The sequence below is a fragment of the Bemisia tabaci genome, chromosome 3 (assembly GCF_918797505.1).
Source record: "Bemisia tabaci chromosome 3, PGI_BMITA_v3".
NCBI classification, from domain to species: Eukaryota; Metazoa; Arthropoda; class Insecta; order Hemiptera; family Aleyrodidae; genus Bemisia; species Bemisia tabaci.
In genome coordinates, this window is record NC_092795.1 from 22,793,141 (window position 1) to 22,819,300 (window position 26,160).

At 40.0% G+C, this 26,160-nt stretch overlaps 1 protein-coding gene across 7 annotated transcripts in view; it reads right to left on the reverse strand.

The window, feature by feature from the left end:
* Positions 1 to 26,160, reverse strand: part of LOC109029902 (melanopsin) — a 118,898-nt gene that overhangs the window by 51,365 nt on the left and 41,373 nt on the right. For 4 of the 7 annotated variants that reach the window (XM_072298031.1, XM_072298029.1, XM_072298030.1 and 1 more), the window contains one exon: positions 16,414 to 16,649. In XM_072298031.1, coding sequence (XP_072154132.1) covers positions 16,414 to 16,419 — 6 coding nt within the window. In that variant the 5' untranslated portion in view covers positions 16,420 to 16,649. Of the gene's footprint in view, positions 1 to 16,413; positions 16,650 to 20,091; positions 20,410 to 21,559; positions 21,820 to 26,160 lie in introns of those variants that run through there. The other 3 variants (XM_072298032.1, XM_072298027.1, XM_072298028.1) reach the window with 3 other exon arrangements.

Genomic DNA, 26,160 nt, shown 5'->3' on the forward strand with positions numbered 1-26,160 from the left:
TGGTTAAAAGAGTGGACTCCAGTGGCGCGGCGTGAATTGCGAGGTATCGATTGTTATACCATTTAAAGCTATGGTAAAGAATCGATTTTAAAGGTGTTCGCTGCGAATACCCTGTTTATCGATCCTTTTTCATAAGTTTAAATGGCATAACAATCGATATATCGTAGTTGACGCCACGCCACTGGTGAACTTGCGGCTTGTTCACTGCGACGGTGCATGAGCTTTGCGTCGGTTGCAAGGTTTATCTATTCCCTCGGGAAATACACGAGTTAAGGTACTAAAGGAATAATGGAATTTTTCGAGAAAGCGAAAAATTTGTTCTTTTTGAGGTCCAATTTCATTCACAATCATTCACGTGGACAAGATTGGGGAGAGAGCAATTTTTTTTCGAGCTCAATGGAAAAATCGGATTTCATGATTTTAACGGTAACGTATAGAATATTGATGGAGAAACTGCAGAAATGAGAATCTCGGTTTGTGACGTTCCAGACTTCCTGTCATACTTTATTTTCCACGTGGAAAACTACCGAACGCCTCTTCTTGAAAATTTCTGTAATTTTTCTCCTCTGAGTGAAGAATTTTCCGAGAAAATACTATGATGTTGGCCTCCTCTTCATAAAAAAAAAAAAAAAAAAAACAATTTTGAAACTCTGCAAACTAGATACGTATTTTTGAAGTTTTACCGTCGATGTGCGGCGAATGATTTACCTATACTTAATTTGCATGCCGATATAGGGCTTAGAATTGCATTTAAACCCGGCAATTACTTTCATCAAAATTACTCCCAAGGAAGCGGGAAGCAAGTGGCACACAACACAGAAGGGGCGGAGTAAAATAGGAGAGTGAAAATGAGGAGAAAAATCGGGTGCGCTCGCGTTCCTCGCAACTTGCAAACTTTTCCGCTCGTGATACGGTCTTGAGCTCATTAAATGTTTGCGCCTCGAAAACATGAAAACTACATTTTGAGGCGTGTAGTGTCATATTAAGTACAAGCAATATCAAGTAAATTTCCCTCATTTGGTGTTTTTTTTTCCTCTCTAAGCACACACTTTTACCATTACCAAATTGAGGTGGAAGAACTGTGCGACTGTGCGTCGCTTGCGTTTGAGGTGAGGCTCCAGTGCATGAGAGAAAACATGAGCTGAAAGCCACCTTGCAATATATCATTAATAGATTTTTGTCGTACTGACATACTGTTTCAAAAAGCGGCCTGCAGATATTGTTTATTGTTTCAAAATCTTTGGAATCCAGGATTTTAAACTTGTGAAATTGCAAGTTTCTTACGTCTGAGAACTGAAACTATATGAATATCCCCTTACGTAACATTTGAAAGTCAAGGCTAAGTTTTGCGTAAGAATAACTGATAACCAAAGATCTAACAATCTGAACAGCTAAGTTACCCTCTTTTTTAAAAACTCACCCGACAAAGTTCAAATAACCCAACAATCACCACGCGTCATAAGGCAAATTCTCTGCTTGACAAGTTGCTCAGCAATCATCATTCGGCGAAAAATACCGTTACCCTTCGGGCAATTCTAGCTGAAGCGCACTTGAGCTATGCATTCACGACTGCAAAAAATATCAAAGGAAATCGACAAGCCCAGCGTGCATGAAGATTATTTTAATTGTAATCTTCCGTTGTATTTCTAAGGCGCAATGATACAACTATTTGAACTCTCCGGAATGCGTGAGGTATCACGTCGCATTTGAAGGCGTTTTCAAAATAGCCAAGTTCCGATATCCGGATTTGCATAGTTCATATTATTGGTTTTTAATCTTTACCATTTGTTTTTTTTAATCCTCGTATAAAAACCACCCATTTGCTAAATACAATGAGTCAGTTAAGCTCGGGAGGGATTTGCCTGCAAATAGTAAGATCTTACAGTTTTCGGTACGAGAAAAACGATGCGCGTGTTAAAATTTCACGAAAAATTGTCTCCGCGGAGATATAACGCTTCCTTTTTAGGGGTCCTCGAAAACGTATTTGAACCGACCGCCGTAAATCTCCGCATCTCCACGTCATAAACAAGAAGATGGCGGCGATGAAACCAACCTGTTTACTACCGCCACGCGGCTGTTTTGAAAACGCCTTCAAATGCGACGTGATACCTCACGCATTCCGGAGAGTTCAAATAGTTGTATCATTGCGCCTTAGAAATGCAACGGAAGATTACAATTAAAATAACCTTCATGCACGCCGGCCTTTTCGATTTCCGTTAACATTTTTGCAGTCGTGAATGTATAGCTTAAGTGCGCTTCAGCTAGAATTGTATATAGCAAATTGGTGGTTTTTATACGAGGATCAAACATAAATAAGTGGTAAGGAATAAAACAAAATAATTTGAACTTTGCAAAACGATAATCCGGATATCGGAACTTGGCTGTTTTGAAAACGCCTTCAAATGCGACGAGATACCTCGCGCATTCCGGAGAGTTCAAATTGTTGTATCATTGCGCCTTAGAAATGCAACGGAAGATTGCTGTTTTTGAGTATGTATCATTGATTTAAAACATCAATTCAGTAACCTAAAGCCCAGAGCAAAAGGATCGTATCTAACATAGTATGTGGATAACTCTAATTGTATATTCTCAAAATACTCTAGAAGGACTCAATAATACTCACATATACTGATTACACACACGGGATGCAAAACTTCAAAATCTGCTAACTGCAAAGGAGAAAATGGGGTCAAGGGGCAGTTTTCTCTTGATATCTTGAACCAAGGAAGGCACAGTTACAAAATGTCTGCTCTAATAATTGCAGACTACGAAACGATGTGTAAAACGGCCTTCTCTTTCATTTGACAAGCAGAAACAGCTGTATATACGCGTTGGAATAGTTGCCTATCCGGCGGAAATGAAGGAGCATCAAGTTCTAAAGCCCGTTCTGTAGCAAGTTACGTGTTTTTCCTTCTCGTCGAAGGGGTGAGTCTCATCTAAATCGACGTATATACAGTACTGCCGTACTTAGGAAAATTCTGTGTTAACCTTTGGATGTTGCCTGATATCTTCTAAGAATGGAAGAATTTCACGGAAAAATTACGAAGCTTTTCCTTAGAACTTTTTAGAGAACTTGTCCCTAAACTGTAAATGAAAATATTCATCCAATTTCTTTAAATTAAATATTTTCAAGGAGGACGTTTCGATGGTCAAGGGACAATACCACTTCTCTGCAAATTGACGAGTTTATACGACAAAGGAAACACTTCGTCATTTTTCTAATTTTGAGGCAAGGTTTGCCATTTTTTGCACACTGCAGAGTCATTACAGTGCTCCCATTCCAAAATGGGGAAAAAAAACTAAAAACGTCAGCATGCGTATTTCTCACTTTAGTAAGTCGCCAACTAGGCATGTTAGGCGGTACTGATCCTTATCCTTGGATTTGGCAGCGTTTGCAGACTCATTCGGCGTTTTTCCTTACGGCAAAATAAGCCAAAGCCTACACGGCAAGTTGCATACTGCTTCTTCCTCAGCTAGAGCCTAATTCAACCCTGAAAAAAGTAAGGTAGGCAACCCGCGACCGATGACGTCACTTAAAAGCAAGGGACTATAAATCCCACGGCTAGGTTAAGCCTAGCATTAAACCATTTTTATCGCGTCGACGTCGGGTCATTGTCGTGAGCTCGTGCTGCGGAGCAAAGCCGCTAAGTTAAAAGCACGCAAGTCCAACGCTGTGCCCTCGTAAATTCGCCGTTTTTCCGTTCATATCCGTAATATTCATGACCCCCGGCAACGCGGCGTAAATAGGTTCGCGAAAGCACACACTCACACACCCTCGCATCCACAGACACACACGTGGTGGAGGCTCGGAGAAAATGGGATAGATTTTCTTGAAACAGCGGGGGGTAATCTGCCATGGATGCGGGCCAAGCTGCTTTTATCGGGTGATCATGGCCGTGCGCCGCGGAAACTGAGCCCGCCAGATGACGAATTTATGCAGTCTCTTGCGAGAGAGCCTTCTCTTATCTGCTCCAAAGGCTGAGAGGTTAAGTGGCGAATTTGTCTGGGGCCGTGAGCGGTATTCGCTGGCGTGAATTTTCACGGTCTCGGCCTTGATCAGAGAGTCGTTCACTGATCTAAAGAAAACGTTCGAGTCGGGGGCGTTATTTATTTGAGCCTAATTCGAGGAGGGGGGGGGGGGGGCGCGAAAAAAGTTGAAAGAGGTGCAGTGAGGGTCTTTAATCTCAGCTTTCAGACTTGGATCTTTTGGACTTAAACTTTCATCTTCTAAATCGGAAGACGAAGATGGAGAAGACGCTGAAAAAAGGGGAAAATAGGAGAAAAGAGAAGAGGAAATAAAATGCATGTTTTTATTTCTCTTAGTGCTGTTCCTTATTTTCTCCTTCTTCTCATTTTTTCTTCTTTTTCTATTTCTCCGTCTTCTTGTCATCTCTCTCCATATCCTTCTCTTCTTCTACCTCCTGCCCTTCTACTCCTGCTCTTTCTCAATATTCCTCTTTCCTCTTTATCTTTCGCTTCTATGTTCTTCTTCCCTTTTCTCCTCTTCCTTTTCTCATTTTCTTTTTTCTTCCGTTGAATTACTTCCTCTTCTTCTTTTCCTTCCTCTTCTTTTTATGCTCCTCCTCTTTTTCTTCTTTTTTCCGGCATCTAATGCAACCTCATCTGATATTATGTCAGAAGTCCTACGATCGAAGTCTGTTGGACAAGACCTAAACGGGCAAAGTAACTTGAGAGAATTGTCGCAACCGGAATGCCTTCATGTTTTGCTTATGCAACCCGCGCATCCGTAGAGGACGAAAAGTTGCATCCAAACTTCATCATCTTTGTATTATTTTCCTGCAATGACTAGAGCATACGGTCCGTTTCCTTGCCATTGCCGTACCAAGTACACTAAAATCTATGAAGAGCATTGATGATGCTTAATTTTTATCAGGGATTCTTCTTGATTTTTGAATCACATGGTAGGAAAAACATTTTTAAATAATTCCAAGGCAATTTCTTTTAAGTGTGCGATGCCAATATGTCTCAACCAGTGAGCTTTCCTTGATTTCTACCGCGCAGTACACCAAGACTTTGCAAGCAGGTTTCCATGGGAGGAACATATAGTCCTTGCTCGGGTCTGAAATCTAATATCCTTAGAAAAAACGCCGTGTACACTTTTGAATGTTGCAAAATTTTGCAAAAAAATATCAATTTTGAGGAAAATTCGTAGATATTTTCCTTTGAAAGTCTTTGGTACTTCATTAACCTGCGAAAAATATTTTATGTAACATTTGCAGAAATATACATATTTGCAGATTTCTAGAAAATTTGTGTTTTATCAGATGAATGTTGGGGGCGTTAAAATATTTATGCGGCGTTTTCCCCTAGCATAGCGGAATTATAAAATTGCCCTCAGTTTGGCTTTTACATGTAGCTTCAGATAACTACGATATTCTTTCCAACAACTTGTAACTGGTATTAGAGAAAACTTATTCCAAAGTTTTGCGATGGTCTTGATCCGTCTTACAAACTCAGCCACTCTTGAAGTTCGTAAAGTTTCTCCAACGCACACATACATATAGTCTCCGTTCCAGGCGCATTTTTCTGCGTCTTTTCTTGTCTATAAGTAGCGTACCTCGGCAGCCAACTTTCTCTTATTAGCTTTAAAAGTTTTGATAACATTTTTGAATCCTCTTTGCCAAGGTCAAAACAAAGTATTTTGTTAACTGCTCTGATAAATTGTTGAGTTTCTCGCAGATGTTTTTTCAGTTGCTATCACGGCACTGGTTTCCTGGGATAAAATTTGAGTTTAGCAAAAAAAAATATGCATTTGTCTCTTAAATTTTTCAGAAAAATTTGATCGCGATTAAATTTAAAGTATTCAAAACTTTAAAGGGAAAATATTCACGAGTTTTCTCGAAGACAAATCTTTTTTAGAGGAAATGTGGTGACATTCGACTATTAATACAGTGTCCTCCTCTAGGGCGGCAAGCGCTGGTCACACTTAGTAAAATTGTATATTAATGGTGAAATTACCGAACCACATTTCTAGATTCCGGTGCACAAAGAAGTCCGTTCATATTTCATTTAAAAAAGAAAGAAAAGAAAACCATTGGTAAAAATGCTTTGAAAAATGTTTAGAATACGATGATCCTCCTCCCTTTAAAAAAGTAAAAATTGCCAGTAGGTTTGGAATATCAAGAATAGCATGCGCTAGGAGCATATCGAAGGGGGAGGGGAATTAAAGCAAGGGTAAACAAGGCTGAAACATTCAAAAACAATGAATGGCAGGACGTTTCGAGCTGTTACATGCTCATTTTCAGCTGCATAAAACACGAAAAAATAACACAAAAATTGAGTGGCAACCTGATTCCAGCCGTTATCATGTGACCACTCCGAAAAGTAACAGCTCGAAACGACCTGCTATTCATTGTTTTTTAATGTATTAGCCTTGTTTACCTATGTTTTAACCTCCCCCTCCCATTTGTTCCTATGTTCGGGCTATGTTGTGCTTTATCATGTGCTAGTTGAGAGAGCTCCTCTCCTAATAGTCAGCGACCAGAATAACGGTACCAATATTAGAGCCGACTGTGATGTCAGGATAGGCAGCATTGATTTTACTTCCCCGGATTAAAACGCATGCAGAAAAAAAGTTCTGCTCGCAATAATTCAAAGAGAACCGTGTTCCCCACCGTACCGTATCGGCTATTGTCTAAAAATGCCTTCCTCCCCCCGCTGTGGAATAGTTTCCGCGGTACGAAATCAGCAAATTAATCGGATCAACTTTGATCTGCTGAGTCCGAGCAGGAGTAAAAAAAAAAAAAAAAAAAAAAAAAACCTCAGCATCGTTTGATGTTCCTCAGTACAAAGAACGAGTTCGGCAAAATTCACTCTGATCAGTTTGCATTGTTGCTCGTTTGTCGGAAGATTCTCACTTTTACGCTTTCCATAGAATTTATTTAAACATAACAAAAGTTTTCCTTAAGAAGGAAGAAGAGAAAACGTGGATGCGGTATTTCAGAATTATAGAATTAGGCACATATGGTAGAGCTATAAGGATGCACAAAACACAGGGGAAAGAGGGTACGAAAAAAGCCTCAGAACAGAGGACGCTCACAAGAACCACCCAAAGCTCCGTTAAACTCCATTCATACATAGCCGCTTGAATACGCGTCTTTCATCCTCCTGTAGATATATCCTGTTTTCTGAATCCAATTCTATCCAATAGAATCTGCGAATACGCTAAAAAAAACACAATATTGACCCAAGACAGTTGTCTCTGGCAATTTAACTCTTGTCTTTATTTGTGGCGTGTCTCGATCGTATACTTATACATCTACTATAGATCAAATTTTTGTCGTCACTTGAGGAATTCTGATTGTTTTAAAAAGAATTCCAGTGCTGACAACATTTATGCAATGCTCCCATTGACTCAAGCGGAAAATTTTCGCCTGTCAGGGGCTGAATGATATAATTTTCTACGTTCTGGTTTTAGTGACCGGAGCCACGGGTTTAGATGCTGTCTTCCGGATTCTGTGGCTTGGCTATAGAGGACTCAAAACTTAGTGAGATACATCTTCACATCCTGTATTTACGGCTCCTACACCCGGAGCATACGATTTATTCTCGAAAGGTAGAGTATGTGAATTTCAATGCGGCATCTGGCATCGATGAACCAACAACAAAGCTTTAAAATGAGTACGTAGACGTACAACCGACTTCAGAAAGATAACGACTTTAGAATTGCCTCAAGAGATGCGACGGCAACCCCCAATCAGTGAAGAGCGGGGATCGATTGAATTACTTTATTTTGCCCGGAAGTAATATGTCGTGCTGAGGAAAAACGCTCTAAGAACTTTCAGACGTTGCCAAATTTTTCCTAATACCATATTTATTTTTGAAGAGAGGTTGGGAATACTTTTCTTCAAAAATTTAAGGTGCATGTGATTCCAGAGAGTTTCCTTAAAAAAATCAAGGACAATTAGTCACAAGTTTGCCAGAAAATATTATTTCGTAGAAAAAAAATATGGCAATGTTTAAATGTTCATATGGAGCTATCCTTCATAGCGCAGTGGTAATGTACGGTACTAATTTTCTTTCTTCCTTTGATGTGTCAGAAACATCCGCTCACAGAGTCATTTCAATTAATGAAGAAAATAATATTCCGGATAGCTTAGGGTGTCTTAGAGGAAGTATGATCACAGTCATTTTCTATTATAGTACCTTTTTGCCATTCTCTAATTTTTTCTGTCAATATTGTGTTTTTAAAAGGCTTTCTTAGATAGATTTTTGTTGTTTCACCATTGATATCTGGATGGTAAGATCAGAATGAAACGTTCTAGCTATACCAATCGTCTTATCTAAAAGTGATATTAATTTAATGCGTGGTGAAGAAAAAATATTAATATTGTTAAAAGCTGGGATGGTTTTACAACATCGGGCGTATTTTGCTCCGGGGAAATCAATTCAATACGTCGAATAAAATATCGATGGTGAAATTACGAAATTAAGTGTCTCAATATGCGACATGGAAGTTTTCCAGTGACTCATTTATTTTTTGAAGGATGTCTTATCTTTTGTTTCTTCCCAATATTGTGTATAATTTCAAGAATATTCTCTGAGAATATAATGAAAAATGTCAGGTAATATTCTCCTCAGAATATATAAAGTAATTGAATATTTTTAGGTATTTATCTTCATACAGCTTTCTTCCCAAGCCTCATTCTTCTTCCGAGTGATTACCCGACGGACTCTTGCTTGAGCCTGGGGAGCCTGAGGGGTGCTCTGGGATCAGAGCATCTCAAAGGCAAACAAGCACCGGATATATGATGCCATCGTTAAAAGTATCGTGCTCTATGGTAGTGAAGTGTGGCTTTTGACAAAAAGAACGCAAGAAATGTTGAGGGCAACTGAAATGGATTTTTGGCGGCGATCTGCCGGCATTTCGAGACGGGACCGTGTCCGTAATGAGAGAATTCGCCAGGTGATGAAGGTTGAGAAAGATATCGTGCACGACGTCATGTCCAGGCAGTTATGCTGGTATGAACATGTGCAAAGAATGTCGGAGGAGAGGTTGCCCAAACAAGTTTTGGATTGGGTACCACCTGGGAAGAGGCGACGGGAACGTCCCGTAAAGGGTTGGCGGCAGGGCGTTGACGAAGAGATGTTGCGGTGTCAGTTGCCCGATAACCTCTGGGAAGACAGGCATATGTGGCGTTTGGGGGTCGTAGAACGCCAGAGTGCGTTGTAAAGCGACTTTAATATATAATATATTGAATATTTTTGTGAAATTTCAATCGAGATACATGTTAATTTTGTCTGAACATCGACATTTCTTCGAATAAAAATTACTACCGCTAAAGCACAAAATATAGAAGAACAAATTAAAGTGCATTGGAAATCATTTAGTTCAGAAAGTTTACACGGAACTACCTTAATATCCACAAAACACACATTATATTTTCCTTTAATACATATTTTTTTTCACCAATTTAAATTAGAAAAATCCATGCAAAGTGTGCAAACATTTTAAAATCATGAGCTGAAAATAGTTGGCTCCGCGAGTTTAAATATCAGAGCCTAATATAGCCTAACACAGAGCGGAGCGGGCTGCCAGCGCAACACGCGCCTTGGCGCTTACAAACCTAACAGGGATACTTCACGCATTGCGCAATGCGTGAAGTATCCCAGTTAGGTTTGAAGGCGCCATCGCGCGGACCGCAATGCGTGAAGTATCCCAGTTAGGTTTGAAGGCGCGTACCGCGCTGGTCGCCGTCCACGGCGCTTCCCACAACTATCCCGCAACAGAGATGTTGCAAAGCATCATACGAAATTGAGGGCGATCCAAAATATTAAGAATGAAAGGCATCTCAGAGTACGACATGCGTCAGAGTATCTTATTAGCTAATAAGATACTCTGACACAAATCCAACAAAACGAGGGCACAGTTAAGACATTTACCTACTCAAGCATGATTGCTCTTAATTTTGTCACTGATTCCATTCAACGTCAAGTACCCACTACCGATATGCTCCGAAAGTCATTTTAGATTAGAATACCCAAAATGAAGAAAAAAGATTCGTTGCTCTTAAGATTCTCAATTCGCTCATTGATTACATATTATAAAATACTTAGGTTCTATCTACTTTTCTTATCCTTGACAAAATATTACTAGTCCCAATGAAAATTATTTATTTTTACCGGGATTGAAATCATTTTTACCATATAAGTATAACATCGTACTACGACCAGAAAAGAAGGTGGGTAATGGGTTCCGCGCAGTGATCATTATAAAAGCAACGATTCTTTCCCGATCATTTGACCGAAAAAAGGTCTGAAAAAATGGGAAGAAAGAAGGAAGGAACGGAGAGGATGAGAGGGGAAGACGATTATATTTGGTAATTATTCATGACGAAATTGACTCAAACTGCCTAATAGGTGCTGTAAAAAGTCAAACATTTTCTAAGGGCGATCTTTCGGTACCCCTTTCCGCCCCCTCGTTCGACGTATCTGGATCCACTAATGCGTGGAGGGCTAAAAACGTAACCAGCTAAATCTGGCAACTATTTCAAGTTGGTAACACGGTTTTTCCTCCCATTAAATGGACGTATTTCTGTCAAACGGAACTATGTGCATTATGACGTGAGCCCTGTAATGCATGTATTCTTATGGGTCTCAGGGCTCATCTCTTAAAGCACATAGTTCTGTTTGATTGAAATACGTCCAAATGTACTAATGTAAAATCACATTGAAGGAGCATCATGTAAAACGATAGATTTTAGGAGAGGTAGGTGATCGACATAAATGAGGGATTTAAACGGAGGAAAAACTGTACTTCCAACTTCGAGTAGTAAACACTTCAACAGCGATCTGTTCGCCTAGCAACCTAGACTCGTCGAGGCACTCGACCGATCTATAAGTTTACAAACCCGCGGAGCCAATAATAAATTAATTTTTAAACGAAGAGGGATCGACTAGCCGAGCGTCAATCATTTCTCAACACGGGCTGTGACTGAGCGGTCTTTGTTCTCTCCTAATGAGGTTTGTCGGGAAACCCTTTGTCAGGAAAGAAAACAGAAGATGAGCTCGGTAAGGGAGAGAGAGGGGGAGAAAGAAAAACCGTGTCCAGAATTAAATGTAGGTATGTTTATCCTGTTAACCCAACAGCCTAACAGCTAAATATCAAGCTTAAACGAAAATGATTGGTTAGTATTACGCGTTGTTGCCAGCGAGATAACAATCCGGCTTAGCGTATCTTGCTTTGCAATGCTGCATGCAAACTTTCTGTCATAATTTATTCTATAAATGGAATAATAATCAACGTCCTTTTTTTAAGACTTCCCTAATTTTTCGTCTCTGTGTGCAGAATATTCTAAGACAATTTTAAGCGTCAGTGTTGATTTGTCCTCCTTTAATAAAATAAAATAGAGGTGGAGAGTCTTAAACCCCGCACATAAGATACGCGTTCTTGCAGTTTCACCAAAAAATATGTCTGATGAATGGCGTGTCGTTAAAAACCACACACTTACAGCGTGTCAGCGGAAATATCGTCTCTGATTGGCTGACGGCTCCCACCTATTTCCACGAATAGCCGCTAGATTATGTTAAGCTTTTTGGGGGAATATGACATAAATTGGATTTCTCCCCAGAAAACATAAAGGAAAATACAAATTGAGGATTGAGCAAATTTTATCAAGTTACACAGGCAACTCAAAAGAATGTATAACGAAACAAATATATCGAACGCACATTTTACGAGTCGTCCTGTTTTATCCAACTGTCAACATATATTCAGTTACGAATTTTCCATTACTGGCTGGTTTTCCTGACTCATGATCCTAGAAAAGGTATAGTACCTACTCTGGAATACATTTACACAAACTTGAAATAAAAATATCATCGAGAAGAAAACACTAGGAAATGGTTAGCGCTAAAAATGTATCCGTTAGAAAATCATTAAATGTCCATTCTTGGGAATTTCTTTAAAAAATTGATGGATAATGAGTCTCACTGTTTTCTAAAAGGGTTAAGTAAGGCCGCTCAGCCAAGAGACGGTCACACGTTTGGACTATATTTTGCAATAAAGAACCATAATTTCCGGCTCATTTTCAAAAGAACGTGAGTACAAGTATTTTTCTGCACAAATATGTACTTTTATAGATGATCCCGAAATGGTAGTTCCTAATTGCAAAATTTAGTCCATTCATTCTAGCTTTACTTATGGAAAAAGACCCCAGAGGTTACCTTCCCCTCGAATTACCGATATTTCCGGGAAAACATTGACGCAACAAAATCGTCCAGGATATTGCCATGCAGCAACAGCACTGCCGCGCTAGGGAGAAAACACCGTATGAACATTCGAGAGTTGCCAAATTTCCGCCGATAAAATTTATATTTTTGGAGAGGGTTAAGCATATTTGCTTTTGAAATTTTTAGACAACATGGGTATGATCAAGAGGACAATTCTCTGACAAATTCAAGGAAAAATATTCAAAAATTTCCTTGTAAATTTATATTTCATCTAATAAAATTTGGCAACGTTTGAAAGCTCATGCGGTGCTCTTCCTTGGGACTTCAGAGCAGGTTTCTCCGCCGTTTTTTTCCCGGCAACTTCAGCTACGGTACCTCGGTGCACAGCCCACGATCAAACCGATCCGAGCGTTTTTATCATTTGCATTTTTTATTCGGGAAACGGTAATTAAACGCGACAAGGTAGGCGGCGGGGGAGGCTCATCGTCCCGTTTGAAGCGACGCTGTTCCCGGAAAAAGGCGGCCCGGAGAATAACAAACAATTATTCGCGAGCGGCAGGAATTCAATTTGCAGCGGCGGGCTGTTTCGGTCGCATTACAGGACGCGGCTTTCGCTCGTGTAATTTACTGAAGGTGTAAATTTTTTTCATATAAAAAAGTAGCTTGCTCGATAAACACGTGGAGTGTTTGGATTGAATCACGAGCTCAAAAAAAGCTCATAATCTCGGAAAAAATTAATCAAGAATATATAGTTCGGAGATGAAACGCGTGGGTTCATGTTTCGCCATCTCAGTGAATATTATAGTTGAGGGGCTAGGAGGACCAGGCGCACATGTGAAGTTTTTGAAAAAATTGAGATAAAAAAAAAAAAAAAAAAAAAAGTAGAACTACTTTTGATACATATTCTGTAAAAATTAGCTTCCGAATTTCAATTTTTAAGCATCAAAAAGTCATATTTGAACTTCTTCCCGCCATTAACATCCATGTAATTACGGAGCTTCAAACGCGTATTTCTCAAAATAGCAAAAACTGCACTTACGCGCCTTGTCCTCCAAGCCCCTCAATTGATAAAAGGATCGCATTTAGCAAAAAGGAACCAACGCCATTACAGTGATGTAAAAGTGTTGCTTCTTCATAACGATCTAAAAAATCTCTCAGAAAAGTAAATGGTTTTTGCTTCCTACCAAAAATAAAAATTGTTAATTTTAAAGGTAAATAGTTGTGTAGATTTTGAGACTGCACGTATATTGAGTATTTTTAAAAAGAAAGAAGAAATTCAACGATCTTGAAAACACTGTAATCGCGCTGGTTCCTATTTGCTGATTGCGATCCAAGTATTCTGATCACTGAAACTGCCTCTATTTCTTTCATTTTTAATTGACTTTCATTTTTTTACACAAAAAAAACGAATATTAAACCTAAGGTTAATCAGTAATCATTCTAATTTTTGGGAAAAGGGATAAAAGGAAGCGCCGTTTATTTTTAGGGACAGTATATACCTACGTAACAGGTGCGTTACATGAGGAGGGGGTAAAAAACTCCGATACTTAGCAGTACGTATTTTATGAACGGCTCCTTATTCCGGCCACAAGATCTGGAGCAATTTTTCACTGTCCCAATTAAAGCACGAATAAAATGCGGACGTAAATCCTCTTGCGACTTCAAATTTTAACCTCATTAACTGAGAGCCTGATCGCGCAGCTTCAGGAGTCCCACTTTTTTCAACTTATGAAATCAACCCCCTTCCCCTACCTGTCGAAGAGCGTTACGCGTTAACGTTACTAATGAGCTGACGTAACGTAAAATTCTTGGCGGCCTCCGACTTTCAGCGTCCCTTCTCTCCGCTCTTGCGGAAGTAAAAGGGACCTTTGCCCTCTAAAATGGAAAAAGTTTCGCAGACTTGTAAAGAGTCCTTTTTAATATTCGGCCCTGGGCTTGCTGAGTTGTGTTGCCGTTTAGCCGAAAAATTATTGGACTTCTTTGAAAAAGGCATTGTGTTGGACGTATTTAAACCAAAAGAACTTATCTGCATTGGAGCCAGGAGTCTGAGACACGCAAGAATACATGTATGACAGGGTCCATTCAGCAATTAAGATAGCTCTTTTTGATTTGAATACGTCGAATACAGCCGACTATATCTGCGAAATGGCAACATTTTTTGGATCATTTAAAAATCAGGAACACGTGCACTTAACTTTTGCACCTTCCCCTTTTCTTTCCATCGACGTTGTCCGTTGTGAAAGATTTATTTCCATTCCTTAATATTTTGAACTGAAACTTTTGTAAATTTTTCTCAAGTATACGTCGCTACTGTGTTGAGCCTTCAGAGAAAATGAGGAATGTACATGTACAACGTCTGAGGCGAAGTTAACTTTTATAATTTTGCTTCAAGACTCGGCTTTACGGAGCGACGGAGGTTAAATTTCAAGATGTTAAGAATCGATGCAAATTTTGGTCGACTTCAGGTGTGATATCTCAAGCCTTCTTATTTGACTCATAGTCCTGAAATTGTTTTTGACATGCGTGTGCAACTACATATTCGCATGCTTGCATGTTTTGGTAAAAAATAAACCAAAGGAGATCATTGTTTGATGTTTGGTTTAAAAGACAATATTTGGCAGGAACCAACGGAACCCACACAACATGGTAATAAAGCGAGGGAAAGGAGGTGCGTTGATGACGGCGCAGAGATACAACTATTCGTGCTTGATGGATGTCCGTGTTGCATCTGTGAGATTGGAGGCGCGATGGCGTGAGGCGTGAACTCGTAATGCTACGCTCTTAAAGAGATGTCGCTCGGATTTGAGGGAAAAGTTGAAAAACTATGCCGAATTACGTCTTTCCTAACTTCTACTGTGCTCTTCTTGGTACTCGATTTTTTTCGTTTTTTCAATTTGATGTCCGATTCTTTTCATACGATGTACTTGTAAACCTATATCTAAAGCTCGTGTGAACCGGCCCTCCACAACCCGCGGAGCAAGTGTTTTCTGCATGCATCCGATCAATTTGACCCGGCTTGGGCATTTGGGCATCCAAGGGATAATTAGGAGAATTTAAAGTGACTATTTCTTATCCATGTTTTTATAATCGAATAAAACGATTTCACAGGAGAAAACCTACTCTCAGAGCCACTCCCGTCTTGACCTCTTTCAGGATCGCAATTGAATTCACGAAAATGAAAGAACTCAACTGGATCTTTTCAATGAATACTGTTTTCAACTACGCAGGGGTGCAGTTTCGATCGCGGGAAAGTGCCTTCAATTATCCAGTTATGCTAATTGCTCGACAGGGAGATGCGAATAGTCATATTGTTACTCGATATATACGCACCGTTTGACTCTAGCTTCAAAAAAACAGCGATGTCAACGCAACGTTGGCTCTCTTCTGAGAAATCCACAAGCAAAAGCGAATCAACCGTGATTATAATTCAAAATTTGGGGTTAAATACATTTTTCTCGAAGAAAATGCTCCTGATGCATCAACGAGAATGAATCTCATTCGGACCAACAGCTTACTCAATTTACATCAACGTTGAAACTCCCAAACCACGTATTTCGTTCCCGGGCGCTTGGATGTTTACGCTCTCGTTTTATTATCTGAGAGGAGAACAAATCAACATTATTCCTTGAAGTTTTTTCAGACGTTACTTCGCCCAAAGACAAAAAGTCTCGAAATTTTAGAAAATTGACGTTGAGCACTTTTCCATTAAACTCATAAAGTAAGACAGGAAGTCTACAACGTTCAAACCGAAATACCAACGTGGCTGGAGAGTTTCATCCAGTGGCGAGGCATGAAAGATCGATCATCGATATTTTCCCGTTTGAAGCTATAGTATAGAATCGACTAGTAAAGTGTTAACTGCGAACATCCTGTCCATCGATCCTTTTCCATAGGTTCAAATGGCAGATATCAACCGATTTATCGCAAAGCATACGCCACGTCACACACTCAACCGAGTCAATAGGAGAAGTCGGAGAAAATCTGGAAACTTTGAAAGCTTATATTTCCAACAATATAAAACATAAATGTTCAAAAGTCGTTTATGGGTTTTTCGTGAAATTTCTTATCAGAGACACCCATTGAAATAGAATTTGTGACGAATTAAACATAACAATTTGAGATTTTAGCCTTAAGATTCATGTCCAACCCCTTCTATTAGCTCGTTCTACTTTGCGCTACTGGTTTCGCCGCAGATTTATCATCAAAATTGAAGTGACTCACCTCCATAATCGTGTCGATTCGGGGATTATCGTTCAACGCGGTGATGTGTTTGACTCTGTGCAGTGTAGGTTGCTGCCGTGATTATTCCCAGCGCAGGAACGCTCATCTCTAGTGCCGAATCTCTGCGGACCATGTTGAGGGATGCCTGAGAGTAGTTATGCAAGGATTCCAAGGCTGAACTCGCACGCCACCCCTCGGGGACTCTCAGAGGACGCTGAAACCCTTCGTGTTCAAACCTTCGACAGAAGAAAATTAAAAATATGTTTAATATTTCGACTGATTTCGACATAGTTCTGATTTCTGGCTGAATGATGCCACATCTCAACCAGTTAGAAGTATTCTAAGTCACTTAACTGATTAATTGGATGCATTTGAACCAAAATGTACTATGTGCATCGTGACATGAGCCTTATCATGCATGCATTTTTATGGGTCTCAGGGCTCATGTTAGATTGGACGCAGTTCCTTTATATTTAAATAATTTTAGTGAAGGAGTAGAACGTCGTCTTGCGTCTCGACGCCAACGCATTGAAAAAAAAAAATGGAAAAAATCCCTTCCTACTCTCTAAAATAAATTTATGGGGTTTGGCAAAAAGAAGAGAAAAGTTCATATTTCTTCCGTCAAAAACGAGTTTTTCTCGAATTTATCGGATAGCAATTAATCGAAAGAAAACAGGGCTAATTATGAATTAAAAATATGCGAGAAATGCATCTCGCCACATGATTTCGAATATTGCAGAATATATATGAAACTATTCGATCCTATCGTCCATCTGTAGTGCGCCTTCAATTTTTCCATACATACAAAAAACTTACCGGAGAGTACGAATAGTCACCTATATGAATAATAGATATTAAGTTAGATCCATGCTCTGGTTGAGCTATCTAAATGATGTCTGAACCTGCTTAGAAATATCGTCCTCCCGAAGTTCGCATTCGACTCCCACGGATAGGCAAAAAACCAACTGGGGCGTGTGTTTAAGTATCGGTCTGAACAGCGCAAAACCTCGCATTATGATTTCATCAAGCAGATGAACGATGATGTGAAAACACTTCACACCATATCAGCAGTCGATTTCTCCTCCGGCGTATATTTGATCTTTTTGAAGATCGAGTAGCATAACTGAATGCATTTAAAGTCAATAATGTTCATAGCTCAAATTCATATTATTGCGTTGAAAATTCCTGAAATTTGTTGGTATTTCCTATATGCTATATGCGGTAAATTGTGTTAAGTCTGCATGATTAGGAACTTATAGTAGGTCGTTAGTTATGTGCAGTAGTGAAACGGAAAACGAGTAGCAAACGGCCGCTTACTACCGGTGGTATCAGAAACGGGTAGAAAAAGATGGTTCACTAATTGGTAATTAAAAAATTGCAAGTGATTCCAACATTTATTTTTTTCTGGCTTGCACTTTTATAAATACTGAATATTAAAACGTTTTCCATTTATTTATTAGTTTTCATTATATTCTATGCATACGGATTATAATATTTTATTTGATGGCAACATGGCTTCTTCCATTGCACATACCCTATTAAATCAAAGTGCATTGTAAATGACAAATGGACCGTGCTAAAAAGAAAATGACCAAGCCAAATTAGCTATTGCCTAATTTAATTGGTCAATTTAATTTGTTACATGAAAAAGGTTGTGCGGATTTGTATGCTTTCAGTGAATTTTCTGCATAGTGCGAAGCAAATTCCTTAAAATTTTCAAAGAATTTCGCACAGACATTCTCTTGTAAAAAACTAATTGCCCGGTTTCTTTCTGTTAAACGCGGTCCAAATAGTGAAAACAAATAAGAGATACTCGATTTTAACATTGGCACCATTGCATACTGTCTGGACCAATCACTTGCCAATCCTCGTTTTTTATAAGTCGAATTTTTGTTATTGATTTTTTACAACGTTTCCCCCCAAATGCTCAAAATAAAGGTTTTAAAATAAAATAACATGGGTGAATATCTGTTTTCCCCTATTTACCGCGCTCTCTTAACAGGGCAGCCTTGTAGGAAAACGCGTCACGTAGTACTCGGAAACTCCCTTACATCTCTTTTCTGCATTTACGAAGGCATTTTTTCCTATCGCAGGGGAATAAAAATAGCCTTATTTCCCTGCCGCAAGGAGGAATAAAAGCTCCCGGGGCGTGCAATTGGCTGGGGCGGTGCCTGCGAATTTCCGCACGCAAAAAGCCGGGAAATAGGTCAAGAATGACGCGGCGGACACCTGTTGCACTGGCCGCGAATCCAGTTTCATCTTCGCTTCCCGCAAGATCCGCCGTTGCCAGGTTTTCGTAAAAATAGTGCTTAACTGTACACGGGAGAGAGGACCACAGTGCACTATCACGGACGCAAATTTTTCAGCACAGGGATTTTTTGATCATGTAGCATCGCGTCCAAGATACTGACCTCCAATGCTCACCCTTGATATGCTCGCCTGCTCCTCTCGCCCAAGATCTTGGACTCCATGCTCATCGCAAAATTTTCACTTCTGCGCTTGAGCATAGAGTCCAATATCAAGGAGACCTTCCTCAGTTTTGATGTCCATAGAATATCGCATACTTTTCTTAGCTAATCTAACCTACCCTAACCTGACCTGACCTAACCTGACCTACCCTAACCTGACCTAACCTAACCTGACCTAGCCCAATAACCAGGTACACAATTTTCTACGCGAACACAGTTTTTTCGTCTTTATTTCGCAAACATTGCTTGATAAATTTTTGGACCATACGCTCACCTTACGTCAGCGAATATCTGCATCCCACGATTTTGGACGCTATGCTCACTTTGATTTTTCGAAAAAATTATTCCTCATCAAAGTGAGTATGGATTCCAAGTTCTTGGACGTGATGAGCAGCAGAGCATTAAATAGGTGAGCATGGAGTCCAATATCATGGACGCAATGCTACATTACCGATTTTTTTCTAGCTTCGGTTAAAAAAATAGATTTTAAGCCATTTCAATGAACTTTTTTTCACAGTGTCCCGTATAATATAAATTACGTAAGGTTTATCTAAAATTTCAAACCCATTCATGGTAATGGTAGCTTAAAATTTTAAATTTAAAAAACGAAGTTTTCCGAAAAAGCTCCTGGAAACATTAATCCGCAGTGTTAGGGACTTAAAATTGATATGTTAATATGATAATTAACACCCTCTAGCTATCAGTTGAAAAATGAACTAAACGCAAGTCACCCGTTGAAATACTTGAAATTTTTTTCTATCGAAGTGCTCAAATTACAATTTTCCCACTCAACTTGGAAAAAACTGCTGAAATGAAAAATTCTCTTTTGCGAACTATGCGTACTGCCGAAAACGGGCTTACTAAGAGACTAAATCTTAAAATCTAGTTTCTAAACTCTGAACCTTGCTTAGCCGCCCTTCTCTGTCTCAATTTCAAATTAAGTTACACGTGCAATCTGTAAAAAATTAAGGTTGATTCCGTTTTGCATGAGGCGTATAAAAATTCAACAATTTTTGATGAGTCCTATTCCTTCTTTCCAGTCAAGAATGTAGAACTTACAATTAGAGGGACTTGAAATAAAAATCTGATCGTGAGATAGTAGAAAAATATATAAATTCAATATCACGATGATTCAACGTTACGTTCTGCTTCACATATGTACATTGTAGAAATAGTGGCTTCTCGTTGCGTAGTTGTCCATTGAACCTACCTAAACTCTTTCCCGTTGCTTCCCCTCCGTTATTTTGCAAGAATCTCCAACGGAAGAGATAGTTTTATAGTTGGCCCAATCGGGACTGCCTGAGTAATCATCATACGCGGTTCCAAAATCGGTTGCCAAAAAAGTTATAATCCCCGGTCCCGAACAGTTCTTGTTCTCGTAGACTGTGCAACACTTCGAGTTCATGATGAAAGACTGCGATTTGCCCGCCAGATCTTGATTTAGTGCTTTGCAGCCACTCACCGGCACAACGCAAGATTTTCCTTTGAAGTGCTTCTCAGAGAAAAACCCGAGGGAATTCTGCGGGATCTGTGAGATAGGAAATGTCAGAATGAGTTTTCAATTAATTCATTTGAGGAAACGTCAAATCTGCAACGTGTGGCACATATTTCCATGACACACGTATAACGATTTGGGGGTTCAGTAGAAACTAGAGGGGATGCTAACATAAGGAAGGAGACTTTAGTGTGTAGTAGCAGTGTTGCTTAATTGAAATATAACAATCTCTCTGGTTGATGAAAACCCGTAATTTTATACCAATGATACATCAAATATAGCTTAAGCGAAGATCTGAAGAATACATTCCAGATTGATTGAAAGATTTGTTTTCTTTTTTGGGTTTTTTTTAATGAACCAAAAATTGTGCTATCAATAATTAAATTTGAGTTCAATCTCACGAAGCATCCTCTACATCTAGCTTTCCCCGATTTTTTAATTTGTTAACTGATCGCCTAGAAAAATTGGGAAAAACCTACTTTTGACGGTCTATTTTATAAAACAAACCACCCTGCCGGTTAACATGTCGTTAACAAGTGACATTTTGGCAACCGCGTCTGAATCAATCGGATGTCGCCCTGATGTAACTATGATTTCAGACAAAGACTGACAAATATTTCTTAGTCATTATTTTTTATGACATAAATTTCGTTTAGTTGGCCAGGCTGGTGTCCTTTAATGCAGGTTCAAATCGAAGCAACCGACTGCACGGCATATGCACTCAGAACGCCAGAAATTTTTTGCGAGAGGAGTAAGTTATAAAAAACTCCTGGTGATAAAGAGAGAAATCAAACACCTAAAAATTACAGAAAATTATATTTCTTGGAAAAAAATATCGGTAGGCCTAGGTCCTGCGCACCACTTTTTTGGCTACTCTCGATAAAATTCCTCGAAATAATTCCTCGTAATTATTACTACTGATGATGATTTCCGGCCTTTTTAAAAAAATAAACGAATAAGATGACAACTTTATGGGGCTATATTGAGCAGTGGCGTGGCGTGAATTGCGATATGTAGATTATTATGCCATTTAAACCCGTGGTGAAGAATCGATTATTAAGGTGTTCGCTGCGAACACCCTGTTTATCGATAATTTTCCATAGTTTTAAATGGCCGATCAATCGATACATCGCAAAGCACGCCACGCTACTGATATTAAGAGGAGATTGGACAAATACGTTACTCCGTTTGATATGTCACAATCGCCTATGCCTTTAGCTGTCTGAAAGATGCTGCCAGTCAGATCGGACAATCCTGTGCCATCTTTATCGGTGTATGCCGCCTTGTAAACTGGAGGCCCACCTTTGCAGTCCGGAGTGCTGAAGAACCTCATACAAGCGCCTTTTGATGGCTTAATAGAGGTTACCTTGCCTGCCACATTTGGGCAAATAGCTTTACAGCCCTGGAGGGATATGTCACACTTTGGGTCCTTAAAATCCTTATTGGCGTACATCACGACATTGGCAGCATTTAAGCAGGCTGTTAAATAGAGGATATGAATTGTCAGGAAGGTGAAGATCATTATGCCCGTCTTTTAGAGCCCAAGCGAGAAACCTGTTGAAATATTAATATCGATTGTAATCGTCAGCGTTACTGGAAGAAAGTCTGACACATTTTACTAGAAATATGGTAAAGTCTTTTATGAATCTAGATGATTTTTGACCCAGGGCACAGTACTAATTTGAGATGAAGATAACCAGCAAGATATTTGGTAGCATTTACCATAAACATTTGAGTAATTAATATTCAATTTAAAACTATGTCCTTCTTGCGTACAAGAAACAGCAAATTAACACGCATATTACGCAATATTCGACATTGACATGGACAGAAGATGAAGAGGAAATGACATCCGACTGCAAAACACTTGAACTTTTATTTTTATTCAAAAGGATGAGTTTTTTTAGATAGGTTTGAAGAAGGGAAAAAAGATAGGGAGTTTTCAATAATGAAGCAAAAACATACGTACCGTTCAGAAACACCGAATGGAAATGGGAACGCATGAGATACATTCCTTGCGCTCTGGCGAAATCCCGCCGCATGTTTAGTGAAAACAGCTGAATATACCAGACAATGTGGAGCGTTCCCGAATTCGTTTTTTCGTATTTACGTAACAATTTTTTTAGTTCGCGAATTTTTGTTTTGCATCCATTGAACCATTGGCAGCATTAGGCGCGCCAAACTCTTCTCTCTCGTTTCCATTTTTTTTGGTCACTGACTGATCCGATATTTGTACAACCATTGGAGCTGACTCTCATCAAATTAGGACATGGTTCACAGTCATGGACATAAAATCCTTGATTGTGAGTCATGTACCAGCCGTTGATTGCCTATCTTTGTGAAGTTAGATAGACAGATGAACTGCTGGCCACATAAGGGTAGAAAGCTCCTCCATGATTATTTAGTACACCACACGTGCCGGTGTTTATAATCCAAAAGTTAAAAGCCATCTAAAAAAGAAGTCGTGATTAATTACGGATATAGCCTTCAACAAATTGAAACTGTGCGACTGAGAAGAAGGACAGTCTATGAAATGGTTTAGTTTTTTCACTTATTTGCTATCAGGCACGCGTAAATTTTGTGTTGGCAAAAAATTAAAACGTGTTGTGCGGCTCATTTTTGCCCTTTTTTTTAATTCAAAAATTGGGATTATGTCTCTAACAAAAAATGGACTGGCATGAGCGACCGTCCTGCGCTTTGACCAAAATAACCCTGTAAGGACTACTTTCGGCAACTTTTTAAACCCCACTTGACACTTTTTATTAATAGTATTTGCAAAGCATATCCAGGGCCTTTCTTCCAATATCCTTTCGTATACCACGAGAGTTTCCAATCCTCTTATTTTCTGGGGCCCTCGGAAAACCTAGTGCCAATCCACCCCTGTCTTCAACCGTCCTGATAAATTATCTCTTAATTTGTAAATTAAAAAATTGAAAATTGAAGAGTCCCACAACGGTAACCTGCTTGCAGCGTTTTTAGCATTCATTTTCATGTACAGCACATCTTGCAAAATGTCATTCAGGTGTGGCTTCAGCAGTCCAGCAACGACACAGCAACATTTCGACGACATTGTTAAACAATGTGCGTTTATTCAAACAGATTAAGGGACACATCTATACTATGCAGAATGTTGCACATGAATCTCTTTTTAAAATTTATAATGGAGATATGGCTTGACTGCACATCTATATCCGATTTGCGATCGGTGGCAGAGAGGGAGAGAGAGGGAGAGAGAGTTTTCAGTTTAGGCTACTTTTACGTTTTCTCCCGTAAGCGAACATTTACAGACTAATAGATCCGATCGTAACGTTCTCGGCGAGTTGTTAGTAGATATGCTCGAGATTTTGGTGGCGAAATCTATTCCGCGAGTAACAATGTTAAGCCCCGGTTCCACAGGCAGCGTTCGTCTTAATGTTGATTGTGCGACAGGATGTAACCGCATTTTAATCCTGCCCGTTAACGCAAGTCTGTTGGCAATAGTCGCATATGCGATGGGTAGGTTTATAGAGAGAATAAGCAGACATTGAGATATCGAAAAAACGTTCCTAATATACTGGTTTCATTTAATATATTATGTTGGGCAAAAAAACGGATGTGTCATGGCCAGACGCATACGTTTGACTGCATGTTCATTCCTAAAAAATCGAGCTGGCAAAGAATGAAGCTGAATGTACCCGGACGTGAAAATTAACCACTCAATTCGACGAATAAAATAATGCCTCGCTTTAGACGACTTTCGCCAGCTTTATATTGATTTTAAAAAGTAGATTTTTCGGCAAATTACAGCTAATATATGCCCCCAGGAGTATAACGGAGCTGCATGTTTTTCGTCAAAAATTCAAAATGCAACAAATAAATTGGCAATTTTTTTTGATATCTTGATGTTCGCTCATTCCCGCATTAAAATTACCACGGACCTGTCAGTTGTAATAGAAGTTACTAAGGCAAATTGTCTTTTCAGCATGGTGGAACTCGGAACTTTTTGTAAGGGTCGGGGTAGAAGGACATCTCATCAAAGAGGGATCTATGGGATGCATTAAGAGACACTCCCCCGATGACTGTTTTGTCATTCCTGTAGGACTAAAAGCACGACTTTTGGTTTCTCACGCGGATATCCTCCATTAATCCGTGGAAACCCTCAGCCCCAAAGGGCCGAAGGGAGAATCAAGGATTCCCTGAACTCTTCAGGGTGATCCAGGGTGGAAAATTTTGACAAAATTGACACAGGCTAGGAGTAATTTTAAGCTGCATATTCTCCCTGAGAAATTGATCGAATTACAATTCAAAAGATGAAAGGTATGTCACGATTGTCACCCACTTTCTAATCAAAATACCTCAGACTTTTACGTGAAGTCAAATAAATTTGGACATATTTCTGGTAAACGGAACGATGTGCATTACGACGCGAGGCTTTTTATGCAAATATTCTTATGGATCTCAGGGCTCATGTCTTAATGCACATTGTTCCGTTCGGCAAGAGTACGTACATTTATCCCCCTCCCCACAATGGAGATGTTGCATGTGTGAGAGATTTGCGATTTGACTGTTGATTCTTATGTAAAAGTTCGCGAGTAACACGATGGTGCCACTGGTTTTCTCTGAAATCAACTCCCAAGCTCAAAAAAACCTCTCAAGTTGAGGCCAAAGTGGAGGGTTTATCCCACGCTATCCTGAGAGTCCACCTCTACGTCAAAACAAACTCTCCATGCAAAGATAGGGAGCAAATACATTACATTAGCAGTGATGCCGTGTTTTCAGTTTTAGAGTCCCCAAATGAAGTGGCAGCCCTGTCAATGTATTTGCTCCCTATCTTTGCATGGGGAGTTTGTCTTGATGTAGAGGTGGACTCTCAGGATAGCGTGGGATATCCCCTCCATTTTGGCCTCAACTTGAGAGCTTTTTTTGAGCTTGGGAGTCGATTTCGGAGAAAATCAGTGGCACCATCGTATTTTTCGCGAACTTTTACACAAGAATCAAGGGTCAAATCGCAAATCCCTCACACATGCAACATCTCCATTCCGGTTGTGCGTTTCAGTGGCAAGAGACAGTCGGGGACACGCTCTAATTTATTGCACCAAGTCTCGCGAATCCGTCGCGTGATTCGCGCCGCACCGGCGGCGCCCGGTGGAAGCGTGGCTTAACAAGGTTACGCGCGGCGTGCGAGCGCGACGCGCCCATCCCCGACCTCACGTTCGCCTCGTTCCGCCCGGCCTGATAGAATATGACAGCTGATGACGTGTAACTCGATAACGGCCCCGATTTACACGGTTCCGCGCCCCGATTTACACGGCTTCGGGCCCCGCCACCGTGCGCCGCGCCGCGCCGTCCGCGCAAATCAAATACGCGCTCGGGCTCAAAAGCCGCCACCGTGACTTCCAAGCCCCCCCCCCCCCCCACCAACACCATCGATCTCTCTGTAAACATCCCTCATCTCCGCGTGGTTACCTGGATGCGAATTGAATTCGTGTCGGCCGCGAGGCCCACTCTCTGCTTCGATTCATCGATTGCGATTGATCGAATCGCCCGGTGACATTCGGTTTCGGGTTTTGAGCGGCAGATACACTTGCAAGTTAGAAGCACTTGTAAAAGTGAAACACCAATAGGAACCCGGGCTTTCGATCGCTCGACGTCAAGCTATCAAAATCTTTATTTCCTATTGGTGTTCCACTTTCAACAAGCGCTTCTAATTCGCAGGTGTATCTGGGTCTTTACAGTCGTGGACGCTGTCGCGTTTTCGTCTGGAGCGAAGGGAAAACGCCCGCAAGAACGCCCGAAACTCGTCGA